At 46.9% G+C, this 27,991-nt stretch overlaps 1 protein-coding gene across 1 annotated transcript; it reads right to left on the reverse strand.

The window, feature by feature from the left end:
- LOC149361931 (uncharacterized) lies at nucleotides 1-27,400 on the reverse strand. Its single transcript, XM_089569623.1, has 5 exons — nucleotides 27,296-27,400; nucleotides 24,419-24,649; nucleotides 21,460-21,603; nucleotides 4,905-6,134; nucleotides 1-699 (listed from the first exon to the last, which is right to left on the reverse strand). The coding sequence occupies exons 2-5, from the start codon at nucleotides 24,624-24,626 to the stop codon at nucleotides 485-487; spliced, it is 1,797 nt and encodes a 598-aa protein (XP_089425749.1). The 5' UTR covers nucleotides 24,627-24,649; nucleotides 27,296-27,400; the 3' UTR covers nucleotides 1-484.
- Nucleotides 27,401-27,991: the final 591 nt, after the last annotated feature.

Consider the following 27,991-nt stretch of genomic DNA (forward strand, 5'->3'; position numbering starts at 1 on the left):
CTGGGCGCTGCCATATTGTTCCCTGGACTGCAGTGGGCACCTCCCGCTAGCACGGTGGAAGCGGCGAAACGCCTCCTCTCTGGACTGCTAGAAACCGGTTCCGCCGCCGCAAACAATATGGCAGCGCCCAGGTTCGAAAGGTGTATACACCTAATGCAGAAATATGAAAGTCAAAAAAGTTGCTAGCAATTTCACGCACGCGAACCCACTTCGAGTTATTTCTTAATGCGCGCGATGTTACTGGTACCGTTCCGGGGAAAGCATAATAGAACCATAAGAAAACGAACACTATAACGAACTGAACACTACACAAAATGCATGAAAAATTTGCAAAACCTGCTAGTTTTCATTCTCAAGGGCAGTGCGCAAGCTTTCATCTGACAATGCGAAGCACGTAAAGTGAGCAAGTAGAATCTATCTGTGGCAGTGCGGTGCGGCAGGCTGAGCAACAATCACTGCATTACGGTGGTGTGCACTCAGGCACTCAGTAAACGTCTCTGCTGTTTAGTTCGGAGTCAAATGACCGACGGCGAAATTTAACCGATGCGCACGGCTTCTCCTCGGTGGCTCTCGTTCGTCCCCGGGCTGCTCGCCTCTGGGTAAAGTCCAAGCCGAACAGCACCGCTGCGCAGGTCACACACAGGGCTGCCAGCATGCGGTACAGGTTCTCGTAGGAACCCATGGAGTCGCGGAACAGACCTGGAAAAACAGGATTTTTGGTGTTTTTGCCCGCACGGACACTTTTAAATACAGTTTTTTTCCGCGTGCAATCGAATATTGGAATTGTTTACCCGGTTCTACTCGCTCTCTTCCTTTAGAGCTGTTTTTAGCGGCTATTGAATAGTTTTTTCGTTTTTCTTGTTTTCACTCGTACTGTTTCGGATGTTTGCCATTGTTGTGCTCCATGTTTTCCTAAACTGTTGTTCACACCCACCCCTGCAATAGCCCAATAGGGCTGCAGTATGTATAAATAAAAAAAAATAAAAAAAGAGTACTCTCTTAATACGTCATACGAGAAGCGGCAATATTTTATTTCATTTCACATTGCGGCTTGGCGGCGTTTGAAACAACAAATGCTCATTCTAGGTTATCGTGCGAAGGAGGCGTTTAGGTGTGCAGAAACATATCTAAAAGGCAACGTCTTGAGTAAATGTATTCGCCACAGAACATTAGTTAGCAGACCGCCATTGCGCAAGGCTATTCACAGGTTTGCACAGGCGAGAAAAAAAGTCGCAGAACGCGCAGCACACCACGCCTGGTTAACACTACTACATAAGTGTTAAATAAATATTTAAATAATATTATTTCCTCACTTCGCAACCGCATCTTAAAACCCTTAGTTTTTGAGCATTCCGTGCTGAATCCTCGCATTGTTCTGAGCGTGTCGTTTGCTTTGTGCTCAGTAGAGCATAAAGGACCAGTTGCTAGTAAGAGAACAAAAAGACGAATGTAGGAATTAAGTACCCGCAACCTTTTACGCAGCATATAATTTTTTTCACAGTTCACTACCAGCTATGATAATATATGAGTTGACACTCCTGTTTAATAACACGAGCTATGGCTAGTGCGGCGTAGTAAACTCAAAGCGTGGATTATAGACGTTTAGATGGGAAGGATACATTTGCTAACAACAAGATGTGATCAGCATTGCACAGCGAGTTGAAAGATTGCAAAGCGAAGTATAAACACCGCTATAGAATACATATCTGCTACATTCCGGGAGGCACTTCCATCTTCTGTCACAGTGAAGATACATAATCGTGCCAGCGTTCTTTCGGGCAGGCAATGCGTTCAAGACAATTATTATTAAACTCTACTTGGATGAAAAACTCGGGTAAACGGTATCTGGCCAAGAACATTGTAATGAACTAACGTACGAAAGCTTGCAGTGCTGCTGTACTTTTGCTTCTTAAAGTATAATAGCCACTAATAAATTATGCGACTGCATTTATGCAACGCAAGCACTAAGAGGTAAAATTTCCTGAAAGGAGCGGCTCGGAAAGGCGAGAAAATACTACAGAGCAAAAGCAGGCAGAGACGCAGCGATCGGTCTGCACATTTTCGCGGACGCGACCCCAGTCGCTTATAGAGCGTTTATTCATTTATTCTTTGTTTACCGTTTGCTTATTTTTAAAGATTCTCAACGTTTTCACAACAGCTTTAGCCAATTGAATCGACTAATTATTATGACGTTGCGGTTAATTCCTTTGCATAGGCTAGGTTGACATCGCAGCCTGTTGGCAGTTGCAAAAGGATTTTTCGTGGCGTGACAGAGGAAATGCCACTGTTCTTGTCAACAAGGTCGACAACAAGAGTAAAATGCTGGCATAACCAGAACACTTATATACGTCTCAACAAGGACCCAAAGGCAGTGATACAGACACAGGTGCAGAATCTTCTTTCGGACGTCTTTCGCGTGGTGCCACCCCAACACAATTCCCTCTACTTCGCGTTGCTATGTCATAATGGCTCAGCACTGGCATGGCCTTTCTAAGATGCAGAAACCGATGTTCAAATGAGGCCTATCGTAGATTTCACCCGTTTACCCACCTACAATGTCTCCTGTTTCCTGCACTGCATACTGGCTCCAATCGTTAGAAGAACCTCAACAAATGTGGGCCATTCTGCAGTCTTCATAGAAAAAGTTCGAAACGCGCGTCTTGACGACTGTGACATGATGGTCTCTTTGGTGTCAAGCCGCTTTTCACGCACATTCAAACAGACTTAGCAGTCGAGGTTTGCGCCGCCGCCCTAGAATATGATGCCACTTTGCCTGGTAGGGCACCCATCGATGTGCCAGATCTCAGGTTGGTTCCTGCATTTCTGGCTGAGTAACACCTATTTTACTTTAAGCCAGGTGTGTAACAAAAAGGTTCACGGCACAGCGATGGGTGCTTCAGTTTCTGTTACCGCTGAAAACCTAAGACTGGAATGGCTGGAAAACCACGCACTAGCTTCCTTCAGTCTACAAACACAGATTTTTGTACGGTACGCCCGTGACTGCTTTTCTATTATCAAGAAGGATGCTTTACTTGAATTTAGAGCGCATCTTAACAACATTGAAAAAGCCATCCAGTTCACAGTCGAAAAAGGAGAAAACGGACAGCTTCATTTTTTAGACGTCTTAGTGAAACGAAGCCAATCCGCGCTCTAATTCAAAGCGCACAGGAAGAGCACTCATACTGGACGCTATCTAAAAACGCCATGAACATGTAATGTCATTTGCTGCAAATAACACTACATGTACCGTTTGACAGGGGTATAACTCCCTCCACCCATGCAGCCTCTCACAAGAGATGAGTGGTTGCCTCGCTTTTTCGTTGAGCAGACCGCATCTGCACAATTAAAAATTGAATATGCCTCGGCTATTTGGGACCCTTACCAGTCTTACCTAATAAATAACATTGAATCATTGCAGAACCTCGCCGTTCGTTTTATTTACTCCGATTATTCACGTAACACCAGTATCACAGCCTTAAAGAAACGCGCAGGTCTCCAGGATTTATGTCTCCGCCGTAAAATTGCACGACTATCACTTTTTCATAAACTTTATCATCATCCATCACTTCATAACGACTTTTTTTCTTTGCCTCCTTCGATTTTTGACCGCCGCGATCATCCCTTTAAAGTTACACGTTTCACCTGCAGAACATTTATCTATGCGCATTCATTCTTACCACGCACAATATGTGACTGGAACACTCTGCCTTCACATATCGCAACGACAACTGATCCTGATAAATATTTTAAACTTATATCTTCAATAACTACTGCTTAACTCTTCGCATACATTGTTATTTTATTTGTTCATGGCTTCCTTTTTTGCAGGGTTTGTTACTAAAAAGATTCATTGTATTTGTGTTCTGTTTGTATAATTTTAATACTGCAGTAATCTTCGTTCTTTGCCGCGCTGCCATTCTTTTGATTCTTTGCTTACTTATGTCATCCAAAGTGTCTTATTTATGTTTTTGTTTGTTTTATATTTGTGGTTTTGTTTTATTCTGTTCAATCGCCTGTGCCCCCCCCCCCCATGTAATACCCTCTCGAGGGTCTTTAGGGGTATTCTGTATAAATAAATAAAAATAAAAACCAGATGACGTGAAGGCTGAACGTCAGAGTACGCAAGGACCTCTCCGAATGTGGCTACCCGTTACCTTTTGTCAACGCTGTGGAACGCGAACTGCTGCGGCTTCCACGACCTGACAGTGGCCCACACTCTACAAGCCCACACTGCACCGAAGTACTTTGCAACATTTTTAAATAAAAAACCTCTATGGATTAAAAAACAAACAACGCTGCATATACCAGAGTTGGAATATTTGCACCGCAGGAAAAGGTCGTGAAGAAAGAAAAAAAAAATGAATCCAGATCTCGGTTAAATGCGCACTACAGATTTTATGTAACGAGAATGTGAGGGACACAGATTGACTACCAATCACCTGTGCGTAGTGATTTGAATAGGGCCCGTACGATTAATTTTATTGTCGCTCTCTGAGCCCCTCAACGCCGCCTCAAAAAGCTTCGCTAAGAGTGTCTATTCATCAAGCCGTAGGAAACCACTATTTACCTCTGCTGTGAATATTTTTGTTAATTCTTATTCAACCGCACCCCCGTCCGATGTGATTGCCTTCCAGGCCATTATGGTATGTAAATAAGTAAAAATGAAAAAAAATCCAATGTAGCAAGTATGTCGCATAACTACCCTATATCCGAGTAGCACGAAGAGGCATGCTCGCAATGCTCCCGAACTGGAGAAAAGAAATTAATTAAAAGCAGACGCTTTAGCAATAAACGAAGGCTTCCGGTAGTGGTCTAAAACACAAATCCTCGAGCCAGTGATCATTTGGTTACGAGCACCCAAATTCTCAGAAGAAATGGCGATCAACATGCTCATTCAAACTCACCGATTAGCAGCGGACCTCCAAAGGCCACTGGTAGCAAGAAAACACCGGCGACGCCCCAGCACATGGACAAGTTCTGTACGCCGAAGTAATCACTGAGCAGGACAGGTTTTAACGCCACTATGCATCCTGCCGGTAGTCCTGTTACCACAGCAGTTGCCACAACCTGAGGAAAGGTTGTGGCGTGCGGCAAGCCAACCAGGCACAGGGCCTCGGCCACCAGGCACATTGCGACGAGAAGGCAGCGGCTAAGCCTTGCCCGATCCCAGAAGAACGGTATCACCAGGCGTCCCACCATCTCCGCCGTGGCCACGTAGGTGATGATGGGCTCGGCTTGACGCCTTGGGGCGCCCCGGTCACCGGCGTAGTCCAGCACTGTCGTCTCCAAAGTGATCGTGGTGTACTCGCCGATGGTGAACGTGGCCACCAGAATATAGAGGGCGGGGTTTCGTAGCAGAACCATGATACCGGTATCATCGCTACTCGACACTGTTCCTGTGTTACTTCCACGTCCAACCGAGGTCGTACTGTTGTCAGACAAACATTCGGAACCGCATCCCACTGCACCGGTCTTTTGAACAAACACATCCAAGTACTGAGGTGTGTCAGCATCGGTTCCTGAGCCCGTCTTTGTGTTCACATGACAAGTGGTCCCATTTCGCTGATCTACTTCCCAGGTTGTACGGCGTCCTTGAGCAGTGCAGTATCCGTCGGAGACGTCTTTTTCTGCGTTGCTTTCGCATGGGATTCTTAGAGCTGAATAGGCTTCATTTGCCTTCTGCCTTGATAAGGAGAGTTTATCCGTGAACACTTTCGATCTGTTGATATCCGCTGGCAACGATATTTTAGTGCCACACTTCAGACAAGCCGAACCATTACCATTGACTTCTGCAGCATTTTTTGCCTCTGTAGTGCAATTTTCTTCTCTGCTGTAATTTTTCCGTCCAACAAACCTTTGTCCATTCGCATGTGCTCCACGACGGCACAAGGAAATAGGTCGCGGATTGTTCATGAGCATGGCTACGGGCAGTGTGTTCAGCGTGATGGCAGCCAGCATCAGCAGCGCTCCGTGAAGGCCGTACCCTCGGACAAGTGCCGATAGTAGCAAAGGGAAAGCAAGGGGCGCCAAAGTCATGCCAGTGTACTTGAAGCCGCTGGCCGTCGCCCGGTACTTGTCGAAGTACAGCATGTTGTATATGGAGAGCGTCAGCATGATCATTCCCACAGCTGTACCTGCAGGAGAGAGATAACACTCTTTTATAGACAGTATGGGACATTTTTTTTACTTAAGCACTTGGCGAGCTCGGGAAGAAAACTTAGTAAATTAAAAAAAAAACCGGCCTTTCCCCACTGCTTCACTTCTTGAAATTCGTGGTGCTCCGTCATTCTTGCGGATAGGAAAAAATGAGGACACTGGGTTTTCAGTAGAAAAATATCGCATTGATTATGGTGAGAAATCCGCAGGTCCAACTATGCACGCAATTCGTGGGGACTTATAGGCTGACATTGCGGTGTTAGATCCGCGCATGCCGGTTGGTCTAGGAGGTCAGATTTACTCGCGGGCTAGAGCGCTTTTTTAAAAAAATGCAACGAACTGGCAATTCCACGGCCTCACAGATGTTTCTCACCTTTGTAGGGTTTTTACAGCTAACAGCAGGTACGTACGGAAGCAATTAAGGGAATATGCTAATGTTACATACGCAGACAAAAGTAAAAAGATAAAGACAAATCACGATAATCTAATCGGTAACGAAACGGCTTTTAGATGGGACCTAAAAAACAAGAACCTGCTCCGGCGGTGCAATGATGACTCCCTAAGAGGAGAAAGAAATGCCTCGGACGGTACTCAGTTGCCGTAGTAATGAACTGTAGAAAGATTGTAAATAAAGTTGATAACTGCCACTTTACTAGAGTTGTAAGTGCTGACAGAGTGTTTGGCACTGAAGCATAGCTAGATCATCAATGCGCAATAGCGAGGTGTTACCCAATGAATCTGTCGCTTATCGTAAAGTCAGATACCGCCTTGACGGAGGCGATTTTCGCTCGTGGGTTGTCCTAGTTCATCATTACTTGACATCAACTGCAACAATGTGGAGTCAGTATGGCGCACACTCACGCTGGATGACGACTCTTAATACGCTGTCAGAGCATTTTATCGCAAACGTTTCCAATGATTTTTAGCAAGTTCTAAGCAATATGTTTAACAGAACATCGTCGTCGATGACACCAAGGAGGCAGCTTGTTTCACTAACTACTTTCAGTCAGTTTTTGCACCCAAGGAAGTAAATGGTCAGGAACAGTACACATATAACGCACAATTCACGCAGCGAATTAAAATAACTGCGAAAAAGAAAGAAATTGTACGGAAGAATATAGAAATGAGGCCCTGCGGCGAGCGGAGAATGGCATGCGTCCCTGACGGCAAATCCCCCTTTTATTGAAGCGCTTGGCTCATCTTATATCAAATTATTTATACCGTGTATGCAAAATCTATGGGTACCGGCATTTTCCCCCACGGCTAAAAAATAGCACATGCAAGCCCAATTCATAAAGGCGGAACACGAAGAGGCGTCTTGAACTGTAGGCCCATTTCTTTAGCATCACTTTCACATGATGTCCTAGGGCACACCTTATACACGTACATAATCAACAACTTAGTAAAAATGACTTCTTAATAAAGAAACAGCACGGTTTCCGTGAAGGTTAGTCTTTTACTGCACTACTTGTCGGGTTTTACCATGAACTTGTATCTGGACTCGACGATGCGGGCAGGCATACTGTTTACTTTTGAGTTTCGAAACATGTGTGACACTGTAACACATCAACTTTCTGTAAACTAAAAATGTTAAACCTGGACACACCTGTAATAACGTGAATTTAGGATTATTTTCTTGGGCGCCGTCAGTGTGTAGTGCTGAATGCAATGTCTTCAGATTATGTAGAAGTGACGCCCGGAGTCCCACAGGGATCGGTCCTAAGACCACTTCTGTGTTTAATGTATATACATATTTACCTCAATATTTCTTCTAGTACCCCGCGCCGCGGTGCCTCATTTGTTACGGCCCTCGGCAGCTGACCCGAAAGACGCGGGTTCGATCCCGGCCGCGGGGGCCGAATTTCGATGAAGGCGAAGTTCTAGAGGCCCCTGTACTGTGCGATGTCAGTGCACGTTAAAGAACCCCAGGTGGCCGAAATTTCCGGAGCCTTTCACTACGGCATCTCTCATAGCCTGAGTTGCTTTGAGACCAATAAACCAATAAACCAAACCATTTTGTTCTATTAGACGTCTGTACGCAGATAAGCTGTGTAACAACTTATCATGGGCTACACACGTTACTAACATCATTTCATCGGCTAATAAAACTCACGGATTCTTACGACGTCATCTTCGCTACTCCCCCAACAGGTAAAATTACTAGCATATAAATCTCTTGTCAGGTCAAAGTTAGATTAGGCATCGCCAGTTTGGAACCCTCATCAAGTTTACCTTATCAATGCGCTCGAGTCACTTCAAAACAGAGCAGCCAGATTCATTCATTCCTCCTATTCGTACGACATCAATGTGACATCTTTAAAAGCAGAATCCAGTTTAACGCCCCTTTCACTTCGTCTTCATATTTCTAGCCTCTGCCTATACCATAAATTTTTCCATAGTTCGCTGCGCTGCGCTCTCTACATTGCCGCACCAGCCGGCATATCCCACCACATTCGTCATCCTTTCCAAGTGTTTCGCCCCCGTGCCCGTACTGTTACCTGTGCCGCTTCTTTTTTTCTCCGTGTTTCTGTAGACTGGAACGACCTCTCCAATGATATCGCTACCATCTCATGCCCATCCACATTCGCCGAAGCTATTACCAACCATTTTTAAACATAACACTTGTTCATTTGACTGTTTGTACCCACCCCTTATGTAATTCCCCCAGTGGGTCTTTAAAGGGGCCCAGAAACACAATCTTAGTTAACTGTTTTGCCTGTTGATTGCATACAGTGAGTTATAATGGTGCTATTAGCGTCGGTAATACCGCGTATATTCCGTTTTTTAATATTTTAATGTCCTCCCAAAAACAACTTCATGGCTCTGATGGTGTCGCCACACAGTGGCGGGTTTTTAGCAGCGGATATGACATCACCTGGCGCGAGCTTGATGATCGGACAAACAGTAAATATACTTCAAATTGTGTGAATAACTAGACACATTTTGTCACCTCTCTGCGTTTTATATTAGATCAACAAAAACAACTTGTTTGTCTTAGATAAAAGCCCTGTAAAGCAAGTAAAATAAAAATACACCATCAGGGGCGCTCTGGCATGGAAACGACGTTGCTAGCCTCAGCAAGAACGAGTTACAGAGAGCAGGGAACCATGGAGTACAAACTCCCGCGACGTGCTCTGGCTGGCTGTTTTGATTGGTTGCGCCAGGTGCCGTCATTGGGAGAGCGAAATAGGAGTGGGAAGCCCCGCCAAAATCGAGTTGAGGGCAGCGTTTTGTTTGCTTGTATTTTGAAATTTCTTCACTGAATAACTCCCGTTCCTGTGCATCGATTCCTGTAATTATATTTAAGTCAGCATCTGTGTGACATAAACAACCCACCTAAAGTATAGCCGGTATCCCCCCAAGCACTTTTTCGCAGCCCCTTTAAGGTATTAAAATGAAATGAAATGAAACTGCTTTTTGCACTGAAAAACTAAACCGTTTGCGATGATGCTCAACTTCAAAATGACTTAGCGCTCATGCATGACTGACGTTTCAAATAGAAAATGCATTTGAATGCAGAGAATTGTTCTCACCTATTTTTTTTTCAGAAAAGAGAAACATGATTCCAGTCCAGCTTCTCATAATTAATGAATTTATAACCACGAGGTTTATTGTCGATGACTGACCATAGAGTGCAGAGAGTGGTTGCTAAAGCTGGTAGGTCGCTGAATTTCATTTAAAGAAATCTGTGTTGCTCGTGGCCAAGCCTAAAGAGGACTGCTTTCCTGATCTTTGTTAGACCTATCATGGAATACCTGTTTTGTGTGGGACCCTGCACAGCAATCATTAATTGATTAATTGAAAAATTGTTGAAAATACACAACAGTGCAGCATAGTTCGTTTTAGCCAGGCACTGGAGAAAAGATAGTTGCGCAGCTATGAAAAAGCAGAGTTGCAGTGGGAGTCTCTTGTTTCTAGTAGAAAGCTGACCTGAATTTTGGCATTTAATATTTTATGATGAACAGGAATAAATTGTGAAATATATTTTAGCAACCCTTTCATGTTTCTAAACGGAATGATCATGCATGCAGAATTCAAGAGCACCGTACCAGGAAAAACTTGTTTGCCAATTCTTTTTTTTTTGTTAAATCTGTGCGACAATGAAACCTACTTTCAGATATGCAATCGTGCGCTACAAATGAAAACGTGTTTTTGGCCAACTTGTAACCCCTCTCCTTTGGGACAATGCAGGCTAATTCTTGAGTAAATAAATAAATACGGCGGCGCTGAAACCAGCTGCTTGAGCAGAGGTATTTGCGAACGAAGCTGGGAAAGTTGGTACAAACTCATAACATCCAATATCGCAGTGAACAAGACGGGAGGAGCGCTGACTTTATTTGAGCTTTATTATAGAAAAACCAGCAATTACACATGCACACGGAACGCTAAAAAATGAGGATAAGAATTGGAAATGAAAGCGTATCGATATCAATATTGCGAACGGGTCCAGAAAGGCTGCGCATGTATCTCCGTCGGTGTCTATCGCGGTTTCGAGTGAGGGAAAAGAGTTTAAGATTGCATTCTTCCTCAGGCCACTGCTTGTTGCTGGTAATTCTTTCTTTATGGACACGTGGACATCCTTGATTGCTAGGCGCTTTGATTGCCGAGTATGGCCTTCGGTTTTTAGCGTTCCGTATGCATGCATGACTTCGGCATTTCACATACAAATTACGGATCAGGCACTTAACACTACTCACGTGCTCTGATTGCGAAACGATGCACGCGGCGTGTTCGTCTGCGGTGCTGGCGTACTACTCTAGTGCAGCGACCAGCGATGCTCACCTGTTCGCGCCACCCGAATGAAAGTTGATGAAGTCGACGATACCGAAACCCCACGCGAGAGGCTTACACATTAGCGCGTTGTGTGGTGTTCTGCGGCGATGGCACTGTCAAAGCATAGTGCACATTACTCGAAAGACCGCGTGCTAGCACCTCAGGGTTATGCTCAGACTTTTGTCCCCTATTGTCTCTCCAATTTTGCAAGGGCGACTGCATGTAATCTGTTTCTTGCTACTAAACTATCATACGCACTCCAGGTTATTCGTTTGCATAAGACTTTATATCCAGCGTTTTCACAGGGTTTTCGGCACTTTAGTTTAATGCTCGTCTTTTGAATCTGTGAGGCATGATAACATTTTCCGGGCTGTCAATGCTGGTGATGTTGGTTTAGACCACCTGTATGTTCGGCGGATAGTTTGGCGTTTGATGCTTTTCCGTGATGCTACACACCCAATAGTGCGTGCATTCTTGTAAGTCAATTTAGTTTGTTTTACAGAACCTCACTGTGTCTTCTAATGTTTCTGATCGACCGTGTTTTTGAGACTTATTATACGAGGTGTATTTGGCTGTTTATTTCCTGCTTGTTCGTTTCTTCCCTGGGTTCCTGTTTTCAGTGTTGAGGAAACGGTTTATATTGAAATGAAATTTAAGCGCACACGAAAAACGCACACAAGAGGAGGATACACACAGGACAGGCGCTATACTGTAGCGCCTGTCCTGTGTGTATCCTCCTCTTGTGTGCGTTTTTCGTGTGCGCTTAAATTTCATTTCAATATAAGCTATGCACCATCCAGCCCAAACTGAAGTTTTGTTAGAGGAAACGGTTGTCCAAGTATTTGTCTGTACGCTATTACCTCCACCTAAGTACCGTTCTATGTATTTTGGTTTACCGGGGCATGCCATCCATTTAAAGAAATCAAAAATGCATGTCCAAATGATCATGCCTGATTGTCACTGGCAATCCGCAATTACACTTCTTTTTCTGCTTCTTAATACTTGAGTTTGTTTCTACACCCATATCCTTTTCAACTGAGTAATTTCTCCTTACGCAAAGTGACCATGTATACCTACCAGTTTTTTATTGTATTGTATCCATGCTACTTCCTCCGGACGAGTGAATTCTAATCTTGACCGACTTTTCTTGCCTTACTAGACTATAACCGCCTGTGCATATTGTTCTTATTAGTTCATAGAATTTGACCTGTCATTGTTTCATACCTTAAGCCACGGTAATTTTATGTTCTATTCATCAGGTTGTAAGCTCTGTTCTATGTTCTATCTATTAATGTATGCCGTATATCACAAAATTTTATGTTGTGTCCTGTCTAGAAAAATGGAATTCATTTATCAGGGTGTACTGTGAGCTGTACTGTGTATAGTATCTTTCTTGCATATAAGCATTGCCACTGTACCGCTGCCAAGTGCATGGGGGCCTGCGGCTCTGTCAAGCTTTCGTTTGTGACAGCTTTTACTGCCGGCCTCCAGTGTCGACCGTGTACCCGACGACACAAATAAGGAAATTATTATTATTATTAGTGGTCAAATTTTTTAGGTGAATCCCCCAAGGCGGAGTATATTTGTAATAAGGGAGTAATTACTCATTGGCATCCATCCAAGCGCATCTACACGACTACAAAGGAAAGCTATACAGCTTTCTCAGGAACTTCGCAGTTAAAGAAAAATTCGTAATGGTACGAGGTTCGGACCCGGGATCACGGCTTCACCGGAGCAGTCGCTCTACCAAATGAGTTAACCGGGACGGCAAGCTTATCGTAGGGTGAGAGCGAATTGATCAATAACTCGAAGTGGGAACAGTATTGGTCAAATGTTTTAGGGAAATCCCGCAAGGTGGAGTAGATTACTCATTGGAGTAGATAAGGGAGTAATTACTCATTGGCATCCACCCAAGCGCAGCCAATGCGGGTGGATTCCAAGGAGTAATTACTCCATTATTATTATTATTATTACTGACTACGTACTGAAAAGAGTACGTACAATGCCCCTCCCCTCTCGCCGTGCTCCAAGACATTTTTTCTATAAGCGACATAGCGAGACTGCCCTTTAAACCTTGGCCAAGAAAAGGCATTTTGTGTCCACGGTAAATTCCTGCGTTTGCGATGTTCCAGAAATGATTGAGACTTGTTTCATTAGTTTCAGGGCTGCAATGTACTTTTGGGATGTCCAGCAAGGAGCCCCCTGGCCTGCGCTTTATTCCTTGCCACTTGAGTCTTCGCTGGTTCATCGGGTCGGCAGATTGCAGGGCGTCCTCCCAGGAAGAGCGGTATAGGCTTAGGAAAAGGGCGGTTGCTGGCGGTTGCAGGCGAGCCCGAAGGTAGGGTTTGAGATCGGCCACTGGGGCCTGTCAGCAGTTGCAGTGAGTGGAGTGTCATTATCCCCCTCATCTTGCCCTAATTTTCTGCCGCCCTCTCCTACGCTTGCCTTCTCTTGGCATCCAATTAACTACACTTAACGACCATCGGTTACCTTGCCTTCGCTTTACATGCCATGCCCAAGCTCATTTCTTCTTCTTGATTTTGACTAGGATGTCATTAACCCGCGTTTGTTCTCTTAGTTATTCCGCCCTTTTCCTTTCCCTTAATGCTACTCTTATCATTTCCTTTTCCATAGCTCGCTGCGTGGTCCTCAGGTTAAGTGGAACCCTTTTCGCACTCCTCCACGTTTCTGCCCCATAGGTATGGGTGAGATGCATCTGATATGTACTTTTCTCTTGGGGATACTGGTAAAGTGCCATTCTTGATTTGAGACAACTTGCCAAATAAGCTCCCCCTCATTCTTATTCTTCAGTTATTTCCCTCTCGTGATCCGGATCTGAGGTCACTACCTGCCCTGAGTAGACGTATTCCGTTACCACTTGCAGCGCCTCGCTATCAGCTGTAAACAGCGGCCCCCTTCCAAACCTGTAGAACATTACTTTGTGGGTTTCTGTATATTAATTATCAGACGCACCGTTGTGCCCTGCCTGTCTAAGTCATTGATCATGCTTTGTAATTCATGACCTGAGTGAGCTAAGCCAATGCCATCAGCCAGTCGCAGAGTACTATGGTATTCTCCATTAACTCTTATCCCCAACTTATCCCCTACTGAGTGAGGTGTAAGACGGATTTATCGAGCGTGCGCATGAGCGTGTTCACTAAAGAGGATATCCGCGGGCCCAGGGCGCCTTGTGAAAGTTAGCGGGGGTTACGGTACGGGAAGTGTTCGGGTGTACGGGAGGCCATGCGCGGGATGATGCCGCGGTAAAAGTGTCTGTATGCTCTTCGGGAATCGGTGCAGAATGTCGTCACGTCGGTGTGTAGAGTCATATGGGCGATGCCTAGGGCTACAGTGACTCTTTCCGCTTCCCCATTGTCCCGGATGCGCATGATCGCCGCTGTCGCGTGTGTGGTGATGCCCGAGGAGATCACCGCGGCGGTGGCAGCTCCACTATTGCTGTTTACCGGCGAGTCCGTGCAGAAAATATCCGAAACAAAACAAGGCAACCGCCGCTGCGGTGGCTCAGTGGTTATGGCTGCTGACCCGAACAACGCGTGTTTGACTTCGACTGGAGAATTTTAACAGAGGCGAAAATTTAGAGGCCCGTTTACTGTACGATGTCAGTACGCATTAAAGAACCCCAGGTGGGCAAAATTTCCGTCGCCCTTCACTATGGCGTCCCTCCTAGCCTAAGTCCCTTTGGGGCATTAAACCCGCATAGACCATAAACCATAAAACAAAGCAACCCTTCATGTTCATGTCGTCCGCGGCGCTGCTCTCTACCATGAGCAATAGGCGCTGATAAGCAAATCCCGTCCCACAAATGCAACTTTGAACTCACCCTATCTATTCACTGGTTCGTTGTTGGACAAGGACTTTGAAAGCGACCTTTGATGAGCTACCACAGGGTTTAGGGCGCATAAGCGGCAAAGGCTATCACCGTTTTATGTTCAACGAAACGAGTGGTCATAATAGTAAGTTTTGCAGAAAAATAACCACAAAACTCTTAAGGAATAGCTCTCGAGAAACCAGATTGTTACCGTATCTGCTTGCCAAATGAAAGTGTTCGCACAATAAAAGCACCTCGCAAAATTTTAGCGCGGAAAACACGGACAGAAAGAGTAGACGACACGAGCGCTGACTAACAACTGGAAGTTTATTCGAAAACGCGTAGAGATATAAAGGATGAAGCTGCGTCTACTCTTTCTGTCCGTGTTTTTCGCGCTAAAATTTTGCAAGATGTATGTCAACCAACTCGCCCAATATAGAGTACTGTTGAATAAAAGCACCCCTTACTTTGTTGAGTGTTGAGTATGTTTGATGTCACCTTTTTTTTCACCCTTTTCTTTCATCCTCATCTGGAGTAGCATGCCAGGCCCATAACCAGGCAGACCTCTCCATTATCCATTAAAGTCTCTTTCCTTCCTTCCTTCCCTTACTTTGGCTTTCAAAAATTAGCACTGTTTTTTCTCGCGTAGTAAATGCGCGAGTTAATTTTGATGAGCAGTTTCCCGATGCCGACAGCGAATGCTACCAGACGTGCGTTTCTGAACGCTTATGAACTATTCAATACTTCTGGAAGCCATCTCCCGAATGTCAAGACTACTATGACTCATCGCGCGGGATAGACACGCATTAAGAATGTTCCACGAGGAATCAGGGAATCAACAAAAATTAAAAACTGCAGTGGACGCGGAAGCTCGACCTCAAGGGTATGACCGTATAAAAATAATCAGTAATTGCCCATATGTGCGAAATGGGTCATTCTCGAATTGATATGAGTAGATCCCTAAGAGACCTCCTATCACTCGTGCTGGAGTGGTTCCGAGGTTAAGCGATCCGTCACTGCCCTGTAATGGCAGGTGCAGTCTCCGGTGGGGCTTCCCGGATCCAGGCTGCTCTTCCCGGGCGTCTTGGGACCATTAAATCATTAATTGAAGTGTAAGCTGCAACGGTGGGCACTTTTCTCAATTCGGTGGGCAGGTTGCGATGGCGCAGAAGGCCACGTGCCCTAGGTGGGCCCCTAGGTTGCTCCTATGCAGATTCTTTCGAGCAATTTTCGTTCGCGGTCAACGATGGCGACGACCACGCCGAATTTTCTGCGACATGGGCTCCTTAATGCTGTCTCGTTAAAAACCATCCTCGTTAGGTGGGGTTTCTATTTTTGATATGCCATATTAGTTATTGCAGCAACGTTTTGCCCTTAGACTTCGTGCGAAATGCTGGAAATTGCGTTAAACTGGACTCTTTTTATGCTTTCTTGAGACAGCATTAAGCTGTTTATTACGCCCTCGAGCGCGAGAACTGTACTGAAGAGAACCTTTTGTTTCATTTAGATTGTGAATCGTACAGGATGAAATACTTTTCATGAGAGAAATTTCTGCCCCGTTTGTGCTCTTTTACTTATCCTGAGTATTACTTATTATCCTGAGTGTTACTTATCCTCCACCAGCCCTACCCATTATCAAGTAGCCTTTAGAGATAAAGAGTGCGTTCGTTCTGGGAAATGGGGTATCTAATTTCGGACGCAAAACTTGACGTCCGATTTCTTACCCGGGGTCTTTGTCACAAAGTGCGCGCATGCTTTATTTTTCTTCTTTCTTCTCCGACCAAAGTGGCCACGGCTGGCCACGGCGCCGGCCGTATGCGGGCATGTCGCGACGCAGCGGCAATGACTTTGCCTCCCCCCGCGTGGGCGTTGACCCCTCGCGACGCTGGGGGGGTCGAGACTACGCCGCCCCCCTCCTCAGGATTATCGCCGGGAAGAGAGTGCTTTCACGAGGGGGGGGGGACGGGAAGCGGCCGGTGAAGGCCCTAGCACCCGTCCCAACCTTGAGAAGTTAACATCCCTCCTCGTTAGGACCATACCTTTCCTTCGCGTCCCCTTCAGTTTCTTCATGCTTCTTCTCCCCCCTTCTCAACATCTGTATATCGTTGGTGCACGGGGCCGAGAGGATTCGTTTGCTTTTATTTTTTTTTTTTTGTGGTTTGTCACGTGAACACGGTGGCGGGAAAATCACGACCGAGTTAGTTGGTCCAGAGATTTCGGTGCGTGCCGACGTGTGTAGGGTCAGCCAGGGCAGTGGTCGGCAAGCGAGCCTAGGCGGTGTCTGACGCGTAGAGCGCGGCGACGGCGGCCACGAAAGACGCGTGGAAGACGCGTAACCCGTGGCCCAAGTTCGCCCGTATCCGCACCCCCCATCAGCACCGCGCGCTTCCGCAGCCCGACGCTCCCTGCGACCGGACCTTGCCACTACGCAGCTAAGTCACCGATTCTCACCACTCGCTCTGCTCTTTTCTTTGTCCTGTCGCGGACGCCAATTGTCACGATATGGTGGGCGGCTAGATGTTTGATTGGCGCCGAAGTTATAATTAATCGGGCCAACCTGCCCACCACTGCACTCTCCGTAAATTAGGAGGGGGTGGAGCGACAAATTTCTCCACCCCGCGTGCGGAAGATGAGGTTAGACTGCTGACCGGCGATAGGGGCCACGCCTGATTAGCCGTTGACCGGAGGCATGAGGCGTATAGGCAAGTTTCTTCAGCAACCCTTTTACTTGGGTAAGAACACGAACAAACGGTTACAAAACAAACCCAGCAAAACAGCGGCAATACAGAGACGCGACACGAATTACAAGCACAAAATCAGAAGCACACAAACAACTATTAACAATAAGAAGGAAAACAACAGGGCGAGAACTATACAACAAGGTTACACGATTAAAGCAATATTCACCCCGCGTGCGGAAGATGAGGTTAGACTGCTGACCGGCGATAGGGGTGGAGAAGTTTGTCGCTTCACCCCCTCCTAACTTACGGAGAGTGCAGTGGTGGGCAGGTTGGCCCGATTAATTATAACTTCGGCGCCAACCAAACATCTAGCCGCCCACCATATCGTGACAATTGGCGTCCACGACAGGGCTTGCTGACCACGATTAGCCCTGACCGGGAGGCGTAGGGTTCAGGCCAGACTTGACGTACGCGCCCTATTGAAAGGTGCGTAGAGTCGGCGCGATGGAGGACCTAGAAAGGCTCATCGGGCGCGGAAAGGCGTTAGGTCTCGCGGGAGCAGCCCTTCGCCAATTTGTGTGCGACGAGCGGATAGCGCTACGCGAGCGTCGCCGCCAGGAGGATGAGCTAGACAAAGCGCGCTCAGCGCGCAGGCTGCTGGAGCTGCAGAGAGAACTTGAGGCTCTCCGAGCACGAAGCAAGGCTAGCTGGGGCGAAGGCTCTGATCACGCTTCAAACGGAAGCGAAGTGCCAGGTGAGGCAGCACAGAAGGTGCTTGATGCCGGCGAACGAGATTACCGGCAAGGCGACTGCAGGGCGGTAGCAGAAGTGGCACCGGCGGCAGACCAGGTGGTTTTCCGGACGCCTCCCGAGCATAACGAGCCTACGTTCAAAGGGAGGGAACTTTGTATCGTCAAAGGACGAAGTGGTGAGCTCGACCATGCGATCGGGGTAGAGGTGGTTCCGGAAACGCCTGAAATGAATATGCTGGAAGAGCAATTCAACCGAGTGCAGGCACCGCCCTCAAACGTCACATTGGAGGCAACAGTGTCGCCTGACCTGGAGGACGGGACACTGGGGCGCACTTTCGGGAATAGAGATCCCGGCTATGTCACGGCTCCCGAGCGGCGGACCGTGCAGCGAGCTTGGAGCGCCGCGACCCTCATGATGATGAGGAAAGAAAAGCAGAGCTCGACGGACCGGTCGAAGTCGAGGAGCATTGCTCGGACTCGTCGGCTGTAGAGCCTGACAGAGAGGATCCTGTGGCTGTCTCGGTTCCTGAGAGGTTGGCAGAGCCGCAAGGAGGGGAGTGTGACGACCTTGATGTCGTCGAAGAACCCGAGGCCGAGATCGACGGAGCGGTCAGAGTCAAGGAGCATTGCTCGGACGCGTCGGCTGTAGAGCCGGACCGGGAGAACGGAGCACAGTTGTGCTCCGTAGGGGAACCAGCGGGTCGCGATGATGCCGCAGTTCCCGCGCGGCTAGAACCGCGACAAGCAGCCGACACAGGGCCGGTCGCTTTAACGGAGGGCCCGTTTTCGGAGCAAGCCGGTTGCTTCGAGATTGCCGTTTCCGCGCAGCCAAGCGCACGGCCGGCAAATGACGTACAGTCAACAACTTCTCGCCAGGGTGGCTTTTCCTACGAGCGGTCGGGTTACAATGCGCTGGCTCTGTGCAGCTCGAAGGAGACTGACAGGCGTAGCGCTAACAAAGGAAAGGCGCGCTCGCCCAACCTGCGTCCTACGAAGAGACGCGCTCGCGTTAGAGCACTACGGTGGAAGCGTCATATCGCCGACGCTCGAGCGATCTTTCGCGATAACTGCCGCACAGTCCAAGCAGGCGGAGGAAAATTTCTGTGTGGAAAGTTCCGCACCAAGAGGCACGGTGAAGTCCCCCTCAGTGCCGTACTAAAGGACGACAACAGTCCGGCACTCATTGCACTCACCGGAACCTAGGCGATCACGAGCTCCGAAGCTCCTTTCCGCCTAAGTGGTCATTCCTTTTCTTTGTCTTTATATGTTGTGGCCTTTTTTGTGCTTGGAATTTTTGGTAACGCAAAATCTGCGGATGTTGTGTGCAGTGTTGAACTGTTTCAATTTCAAGTGCTGTGTGGAACAGTCTGCAGTGACTGTGACGTGACTGCGTGAAGTGTGCAGTGCGCGACTGTGCGAGCCATCGTGGGAAACGTTGTGCGACGAAGAACTGGTGCGCGCTCCTAACAGTGAAGTGCGCGTTAATTCATCTTCGTTTGCTTGCTCGGCAAGACGCAATTGTGCATGCACGACATTTGTGTATTTGATTTTGAAATGTTATTAAGAATAACATTCTTTTCGTGGGGGTTGTGTCACAAAGTGCGCGCATGCTTTATTTTTCTTCTTTCTTCTCCGACCAAAGTGGCCACGGCTGGCCACGGCGCCGGCCGTATGCGGGCATGTCGCGACGCAGCGGCAATGACTTTGCCTCCCCCCGCGTGGGCGTTGACCCCTCGCGACGCTGGGGGGGTCGAGACTACGCCGCCCCCCTCCTCAGGATTATCGCCGGGAAGAGAGTGCTTTCACGAGGGGGGGGACGGGAAGCGGCCGGTGAAGGCCCTAGCACCCGTCCCAACCTTGAGAAGTTAACATCCCTCCTCGTTAGGACCATACCTTTCCTTCGCGTCCCCTTCAGTTTCTTCATGCTTCTTCTCCCCCCTTCTCAACATCTGTATATCGTTGGTGCACGGGGCCGAGAGGATTCGTTTGCTTTTATTTGTTTTTTTTTGTGGTTTGTCACGTGAACACGGTGGCGGGAAAATCACGACCGAGTTAGTTGGTCCAGAGATTTCGGTGCGTGCCGACGTGTGTAGGGTCAGCCAGGGCAGTGGTCGGCAAGCGAGCCTAGGCGGTGTCTGACGCGTAGAGCGCGGCGACGGCGGCCACGAAAGACGCGTGGAAGACGCGTAACCCGTGGCCCAAGTTTGCCCGTATCCGCACCCCCCATCAGCACCGCGCGCTTCCGCAGCCCGACGCTCCCTGCGACCGGACCTTGCCACTACGCAGCTAAGTCACCGATTCTCACCACTCGCTCTGCTCTTTTCTTTGTTCTGTCGCTGTTCTCGTCCTATTCCTTTGTATATTGCTTTAATCGTGTAACCTTGTTGTATAGTTCTCGCCCTGTTGTTTTCCTTCTTATTGTTAATAGTTGTTTGTGTGCTTCTGATTTTGTGCTTGTAATTCGTGTCGCGTCTCTGTATTGCCGCTGTTTTGCTGGGTTTGTTTTGTAACCGTTTGTTCGTGTTCTTACCCAAGTAAAAGGGTTGCTGAAGAAACTTGCCTATACGCCTCATGCCTCCGGTCAACGGCTAATCAGGCGTGGCCCCTATCGCCGGTCAGCAGTCTAACCTCATCTTCCGCACGCGGGGTGGAGAAATTTGTCGCTCCACCCCCTCCTAATTTACGGAGAGTGCAGTGGTGGGCAGGTTGGCCCGATTAATTATAACTTCGGCGCCAATCAAACATCTAGCCGCCCACCATATCGTGACAGTCTTAAAACTGAACTGCCCTGTTTAGAGCCAGGAGCCTGCACAAATAACTCCGCACGTATCTTGAACTCGGAGGGTAGACGAAAAAAGAAGGCTTGCCGCATGCAGCCCTTGGGCTTCGATAGGCACGTCATAAGGCGCAGGCAATAGCAGCGTGACTTTGGGTTTGAATAGCGCGCACAAAAGCAATTGAACGAATCAGCTTTGAATGCTGAAACTGATAAAACTGAAAGAGCGGTGTCTTAAAGTGTGTTGGCTTTGGAAACACACAGTGATAGAAGGAAATAAAAATGCAGGATAGTATGCAGTGTTCCGATGTTATCTCTTGGTCTGTTGACGTCTCAGTATTTCTTTCTCCGCAGAAGCGAACATTCTCAGGCATAATACTGGCTGCGGTATTCTCTCGATAAAGGTGACGTTTATGTGTGGCGGCAAGATACCGGCCTGGAGTATGAAAGTGGTCTGCGATCGATAGTTCCACGGCTACGTATTTTGCTCACCATTGATGAGGCCCAACGTGACGGTCATCCAGGCGATGTTCGGAACGAAGGCGCAGGCGACGAGTGCGCCGAAGTTCAGCAGACTGCCTGATAAGGCGATTTGATAAATGGTGATCCTTTCTTGCAGCACCATGACTAGCAAACCTGCATAGTGTTGGAGTAAACGTCGTCATGAGTGTGCCGTACTGAAACGCAATAGTGTGGTCTAAAGAAAGGCGCACAACGAAGGACGTGGAGTTTAGCAAGGTGTGCTCAAAAACTTTTAGCTGCATTCAGTTATGAAAATACCCTATAGCTTGCCAAAGCAGGTATTGCGTCATTATATTCTTATTCGTGCATATCTACTTCATTTTGATCTGTTTAACTTATAGAAAGCACCCGGCACTATAATGTTAAAAGTGAACCTCTCGCTTAGCTCATAATTATTCGAAGTTACAAATACGACAGGCCAATTCTCACAACAAGCTGTTCTTGCAGTTACTGAGGCGGGAACCACCTCGAGACAGGACAGGAAATTACTTAACTTTAGCGCCTTCTACTAAAAACTTTTACCCAGAAATCAACCTCCTCCTCTCTACGCAGAGGGCCCTTACGCTTTGCCTCGAGCACTCACTCCATCAAATGACTCCACTGCATCAAAGAACAAACTAATGCAGCACTGTGTTGACGAGTTTGAGGCCAAAAGCTATCTACGGATAGCTGATAAGTGATGTAGTGATTTTGAGCTATCTCCTATTAGTTGTCTTATGAACGCTCCCCTAAATAAAAAAAATACTCTCAGAAATGTGCCACCAACGTCAACGTTTAGAATTAGGATTAACAGTATGACTTGCGAAGTTAGAAGAGTGGTCAAAATCCTTTGGCTCAATTGAGACGCGTAAATGAGTTCATAGCTGCCATTTTCCGCACACAACAGTCCGCGCCCATTGCGAAATTCATTAGAACGACTTTGCGGTACATAACCTTTGTGCTGCACGCCCTTGAATGATGTGAAAAGTTCCTGAAATATTATGTTAACCACGTACATTTGTGGCGACCCTTCAAGATTCCGCGAAATAACTATTCAACGCATTATCGCACAAAGGGTAACACCCAAAAGATAGCTTACTTGGAGGCTCTTCTCGAATAATTCAGATATATCGTTAATATATGAAATGCGCTGCAAAATCTAAATCCATCGCAGTGGCAAAATTGTTGCCACCAACATCGGCATAGTCATGTTCGAAGCCGAACAAAAACCTCTGCCACTACTTAACAATCACCGATGCCCGCACTAGCAGTCCTCACGTTCGCAGCCTCGTTACATACGGTGATAAGCTCCCTTCGAAAGCTGTACTCTCTTTCACTTCGCTATTCACCTTTGTTCTCCAAGCAACCAAGCGTGTCACTATTAGATATCGTATGCGTAACCCTAAGCAGTCTTTGTTAGTTTGACCTAGACCACCATCGATTCAAATAGCGCCAATGTATTACGTCGGCCCAGATTCCATCGAAGCACATACCCCTGTTCTGAAAGAGTTCAAGAAAGAAAACAGCACGGTTGGGCAGGAGCGACATGCGCGGCATATTGATAATAGATATCTGAACATTAGCCGTGTTCTCCACGGAAACATGCTACTCGGCTGGGACTCTCGGAGCGTTTGAGGTGCTTAGGCCGGGTAATATCGAGAGCAATTCCGGCTGTTCAGACATATCCGCAACAGCTGATAGAGGTACGGTTTCCTGCTTTCTTGCGGCGACAGCATCTCCTGCTAAAATAAAATATGCGATTCATCCGGGTTCTCCGCCCAGGTTGTAGAGAGGAGCGACCCTACATCAAGATATGCCTGTAGGCAGCATCGAGTCGTTATTGAGGCGTACAATAAAGGGGCTGCAGTCTGAGCGGTTCTTTTGTCTTTTACCATTTTGACATCGACCGCACTTAGTATGAATGCTCGTAAATAATAATTCTTTCCAGTTATCAGCCACGGTATAATCGAGGCAGCAAGGAGTCGTACAACGGCAAAACCATTAACTGGGATAAGAAAAGCTAGAACTACGTCCTACGCTCAAAACAAGCCTGCGCAATCAGGAGAGTCTGTGGGCTTTGTTATCGCCGAACGTATCTCGTCTATTTCTGGGTGCATTACATTGAAGTCTAGAACCTCCCAACACCATACCCGAGAGCAGCGGGTGACTTCCTCCTATAAACCCATACTAAGAGCGCAGCCTATGATCTTCTCAACGCATCGTTCCGTTCATTACCCTCCTCCTTCCGTGAGAAGGTGACGCAGCCGTCACCGTGAGGTTGCGATTACGTGAAGTGGACGCTCAAATCCTGTTCACGATCGTCGTCGTTTACAATCACCCCGCTGACGACACACGATTGCAGTGTTTCGCGCAAAGCACAGAAGGAAAAGCGGCTCATTGCCAAGGACGGGTTAACGCGGACGCGACGGCGGTTTTGGCATTTTCCATACTTCCTCTTGCACGCTCCCGTGCCCGTCATCAGCGTGGCATGGGGGGTGCTTAGAGCAATGCGCAGTGGATTTACCCTCGCTAGCCCGACCCGCTCTCTGAATCGCGCATATCTGACGTCGAGAAGCCGTCTTTGTTCACTAATTTTCCTTACAATTCCTCGAAACAATGCGTGCAAAAAGCCGTTACTAAAGCTCGAACGCGCGAATATTGCTTTATAACTGTTAAATGTTGGCTGAACTTGTTTACAATAAAGTGTTGACACCGGATACCAGTACCGCAACTGCATGTCATGATCGATATGCTAGAGTAAGAGCCTAGTACGCGGTACCAGCATGAACCAGACTTTGGATTGACGAAAAGAGTACAGCCTCTCTTTTGTGCGTAGCAAGAAAAACTGAGGGCTTTCGTTTTTTTTTTTCGGGGCGTTCTAACAAACCTGTAACCGCATATTCGAGCTTGGAACATTTTCAGCAGCTCGCATCGATTTCTTCAAACCCACCGGCCATGTGCGCCATCACCACGTTGAGGGTCAGAGGCCAACTAGCGCTCTGACGGCTCACTCCGAATTCGTCCACGAATGCCACGTAGAATAGTGCGCTGTTCTTGGAGATGAGCATGGCTAGCAGCGCCGAGAGTGCAGACAGGGGAGCGAGGCTCCAGCAACGATCCACCACAATGTCGCGCCGATCTTGTAGTTCCTTCGCCATGGTGCAGGGAATTCGGCACCCGCCTGCAACAATTGATTGACGTATTCACTGAGGAGCAATGCTACGTAAGTATATTGTTTTCACGGTTAACATCTGCCAGGAAGCGGCTGCTGAAGGACTAAGCCTTCTGCCTCTGATCAGAAGTGCAGGATGCCGGGCTAGTTGGTAATCCATGATGAAAAACAGCGCAAGTATCGGAACGAACACACGAAGGAAGAAGACACAGACACAGCGCCCGTGTCTGTGTCTTCTTCCTTCGTGTTTTCGTTCCGTTCCTTGCGCTGTTTTTCATCACGCCTTTGATCTCCAGGTGGTTGCGTTTGGGTTAGACGCGCGAACCGCTTCTACGTTTTCATTTCAATCGTACTCAGTGCGACGAGCTAGATGCCACGTTGTCGCAGGCAGCTATCGCCCTTTCAGAATGTATATTTCCACTGTAGGCACTAACAAACAATTTAGTATAAATAAACAGTTCTTATTGGCTCAAACAGGATGTTGTTGCATGACATTGTCAGGTCTAGCTTTGTTTCATTGCTTTTGAAGAGTTGGTTCTTCTCACTAAAACAACCTGCCAGACAAATTTGCTGCTGATCGCGCCGGTTTACACTTCGTGCCTATAACAGCGCCGAATCCATTTTTACGAAATAAAACTTGTTGGTTGAATTGAAAAGTGTGCATTCCTCTTTTTCTTTTAAACCTTTAAGGCAGCTTTTTTTTTTGCTTCCGCCAAAAGCAACTTATTTGCCAGGCCTCAAGAAAGATAGATATTTTTCAGTTTTTCAGCGCAAAATATTAGCCGTCAGTTTTTTTACAGTGATGTGGAAACTATCGTACAAAATTGTATTTAAAGTCTTTTCAAGGTAAACGCAAAAAGTATCTGTAATCGATTTCTACTTCAAAGGTGCCCATTACGCTTCAAATAAGAGAAAAAAATGATATATAACTAATGGAGAAATCTGCCGGCGTTCAAGTGACGAACGACGTGCTACCCCGCGGTTCTCTGAATTATTGTTCATTGTGTTCACTTTATGGCATATAAGACAATCTTATTTTCGACAGAAAACAAGCTAAATCCCATTGAAAAATAATAAAACACCAATAGGTGTAGCACACTGCCAGAAAAATATCCAAGGTAGCGTTGCATAAGATCACGTTCAAAGCACCTTCAAAGGTTAAAGAACAGAAATATCTGACGCAATGAAAGTAGAAGTCACAGTTGCTATCTGTATCATTCGCCGCCTACCTGCGTTGCCACTACAAGAAAGGACTTCGAGAAAAACGGGGAAGGCAAGGGCAGACGAGATTAGTGCTGACCGCTTGCAAAACGTTCTGTTCTTGCCTTTTGAGCTGCAGGATACAACATGCATAATCGTTCAGGTGCTACATTTAGGTACTCCCTACCTGCTGCCAATGCATTTACTACGCCAAAGAGGAATTACGTAAACTGTCGGTTTCGCAACTGAGGGTAGAAAGTGCCAGGTCTGCAGCAGCATCGTTTCCAGCCAGTGGCGAGGTCTGATAATAAATTGTTTTCACGAAAGTTCAGTCACCGACGCGTTTTCACTACCTTAGAGCTGCAGCCTCGCTTCGCTACCATCTTTGACAGACCCAACAAAGTTTTCAGCGCCAGAAAAAAAGGCCTGAGAAGTAGCGCGAGGATTCATTACGTATGCCAATCACTGGTCTAACAAGTACGCAAATACGGGCCGACGCTTCTTCATTGCGAGCACCCATAGATATCGTTCTCAATGACGTAAGTGAATTATAAAATGCTTAGATACCGCGCATTGAAGGAAAGCGCCGCACACAACTCAGCCGCCGCTCCGAATAACGTACACTGCCTGAGCGTGCTGCTGCTGAGAGTGCAGACTGGCATTACACTATTAATTAGGATGATCAACAGGGAACGAATGGAATCCGATATTTAATCTCCAGCTGAGCTGAGTGAGGTCTTCGCAGGTCAGCTTACCGTTTGTCATTCATTGCAAGCGCATAGCGCTTTACATGCAAATATCTGCTTGTTATTCCCAGAAAGATTTATGAAAGTGTAAAAAAAATGGCTAGTTCGAGCACACGCGGCCAAATAACTTCAATCCTGAAGTGCTTATGTTCGAGGATTGTTTTTGTCAGTTATACTACCTCTGCAGTAGCGGCTAATATGTTACATCCCTGCGAGAGGCGATATGCGCATACTAACCTATGCCAACTTAACTGGACAGCCATTGAAAAGAGGTAGAAAAAATGCAGGACAACGCGGAAAATCGCTGAAAATCTCTGGCTCAGTATTAATATCTCAATCCTGGCCAGTGTAACACCAGTCCCCTTAATTTCTTAAATTTCATAAGCATTTATCAACTAGCTCAGTTTCCCGGAGTGCAGTGTGACGACGCTCCCGTTTGGCAGAAGTTATTGGCTGGCAGAAATGCTTCCTGATCTATCTTTATAGCGCTCAATATTAGGCTATAACCCCACGATATCTACTAACTTTACTGAAACCACCATCCTGTATTATACAATGCGTCTGCGCCAAGAAGAAGAAAAGATATAAAAACATATATGGGAAGCATTATTTCTCGTACTCTCTCTAAACATTCGCTCTGGTAGTCTCTCTCTTTTTTTTTTTGCACTCAGAAAAAAAGAGATGCACTCAGGAAAATGAAGTCGCTTACAGTGGGCAGAGTACTTCTGTTCGGGAGACAGCTGCACCTGGCAGATCAACGAAGTGGTGAAGGCAGAATGGGCATTGCTGCCTCAGACGTTCGGCTAGCTCCTCTCTTGTGTCTTCTTTTTGTGCGAGAAGGGTGATGTTTTTCGGCCCGCCGCTATAAAAAGCGCCTTCCCATGTGGCGAGATGGCATAACGCCAGCGCCAATCGGGACATAGTCTGAAAGAAAAAACGCTTTCGCTCTCCATGGCAATATACGATAATACCACGCACTTCTTTCTTTGTTTTCTCCTCACGCTGGAGGAGAACGAAACCGATGGTGGAGCGTACTAGTGGCCTTGAACGAAAAGTGAAGCCTCGGTCATGAACTCTTGCAGGAGGTAATCACTTTTGCGAAGCGCACGTGAGCGATACAAACCCGTCTAAATCGCCAAGGTCACTGCAGTGTTTATCTTACTCTCTGGATCAGCCGTTAAATGCACTGCGACAAAGCTAAAGGGCTGATATCATGTGGAACTCTTGTTAAAAACCGGCTGAATTTTCTGCCCCAAAGTAAAAATGTAAGACATTCGATGTGCTATATGAATGTCTTAGAACTGATTTATGCTACCTAGAGTTGTACAGCCTCGTCCAGAGTCCCAGTACAGGTGTCGACAAAAGTAAACTGAGCACCTATTGTCTTCGAATGTTTTCACGCTTT

The sequence above is a fragment of the Amblyomma mixtum genome, chromosome 2, assembly GCF_055824585.1.
Source record: "Amblyomma mixtum isolate Tamu chromosome 2, ASM5582458v1, whole genome shotgun sequence".
Classification (NCBI taxonomy): domain Eukaryota; kingdom Metazoa; phylum Arthropoda; class Arachnida; order Ixodida; family Ixodidae; genus Amblyomma; species Amblyomma mixtum.

Excerpts from the sequence above, each read along its gene's own strand:
- LOC149361931 (XM_089569623.1), bottom strand. The coding sequence starts at position 24,626 with ATGGCGAAGGAACTACAAGATCGGCGCGACATTGTGGTGGATCGTTGC. Across the intron at positions 21,604-24,418 it reads GGTGATGGCGCACATGGCCG|GTTTGCTAGTCATGGTGCTG; the intron begins GTGGGTTTGAAG and ends AACACTATGCAG. Across the intron at positions 700-4,904 it reads TGGAGGTCCGCTGCTAATCG|GTCTGTTCCGCGACTCCATG; the intron begins GTGAGTTTGAAT and ends CTGTTTTTCCAG.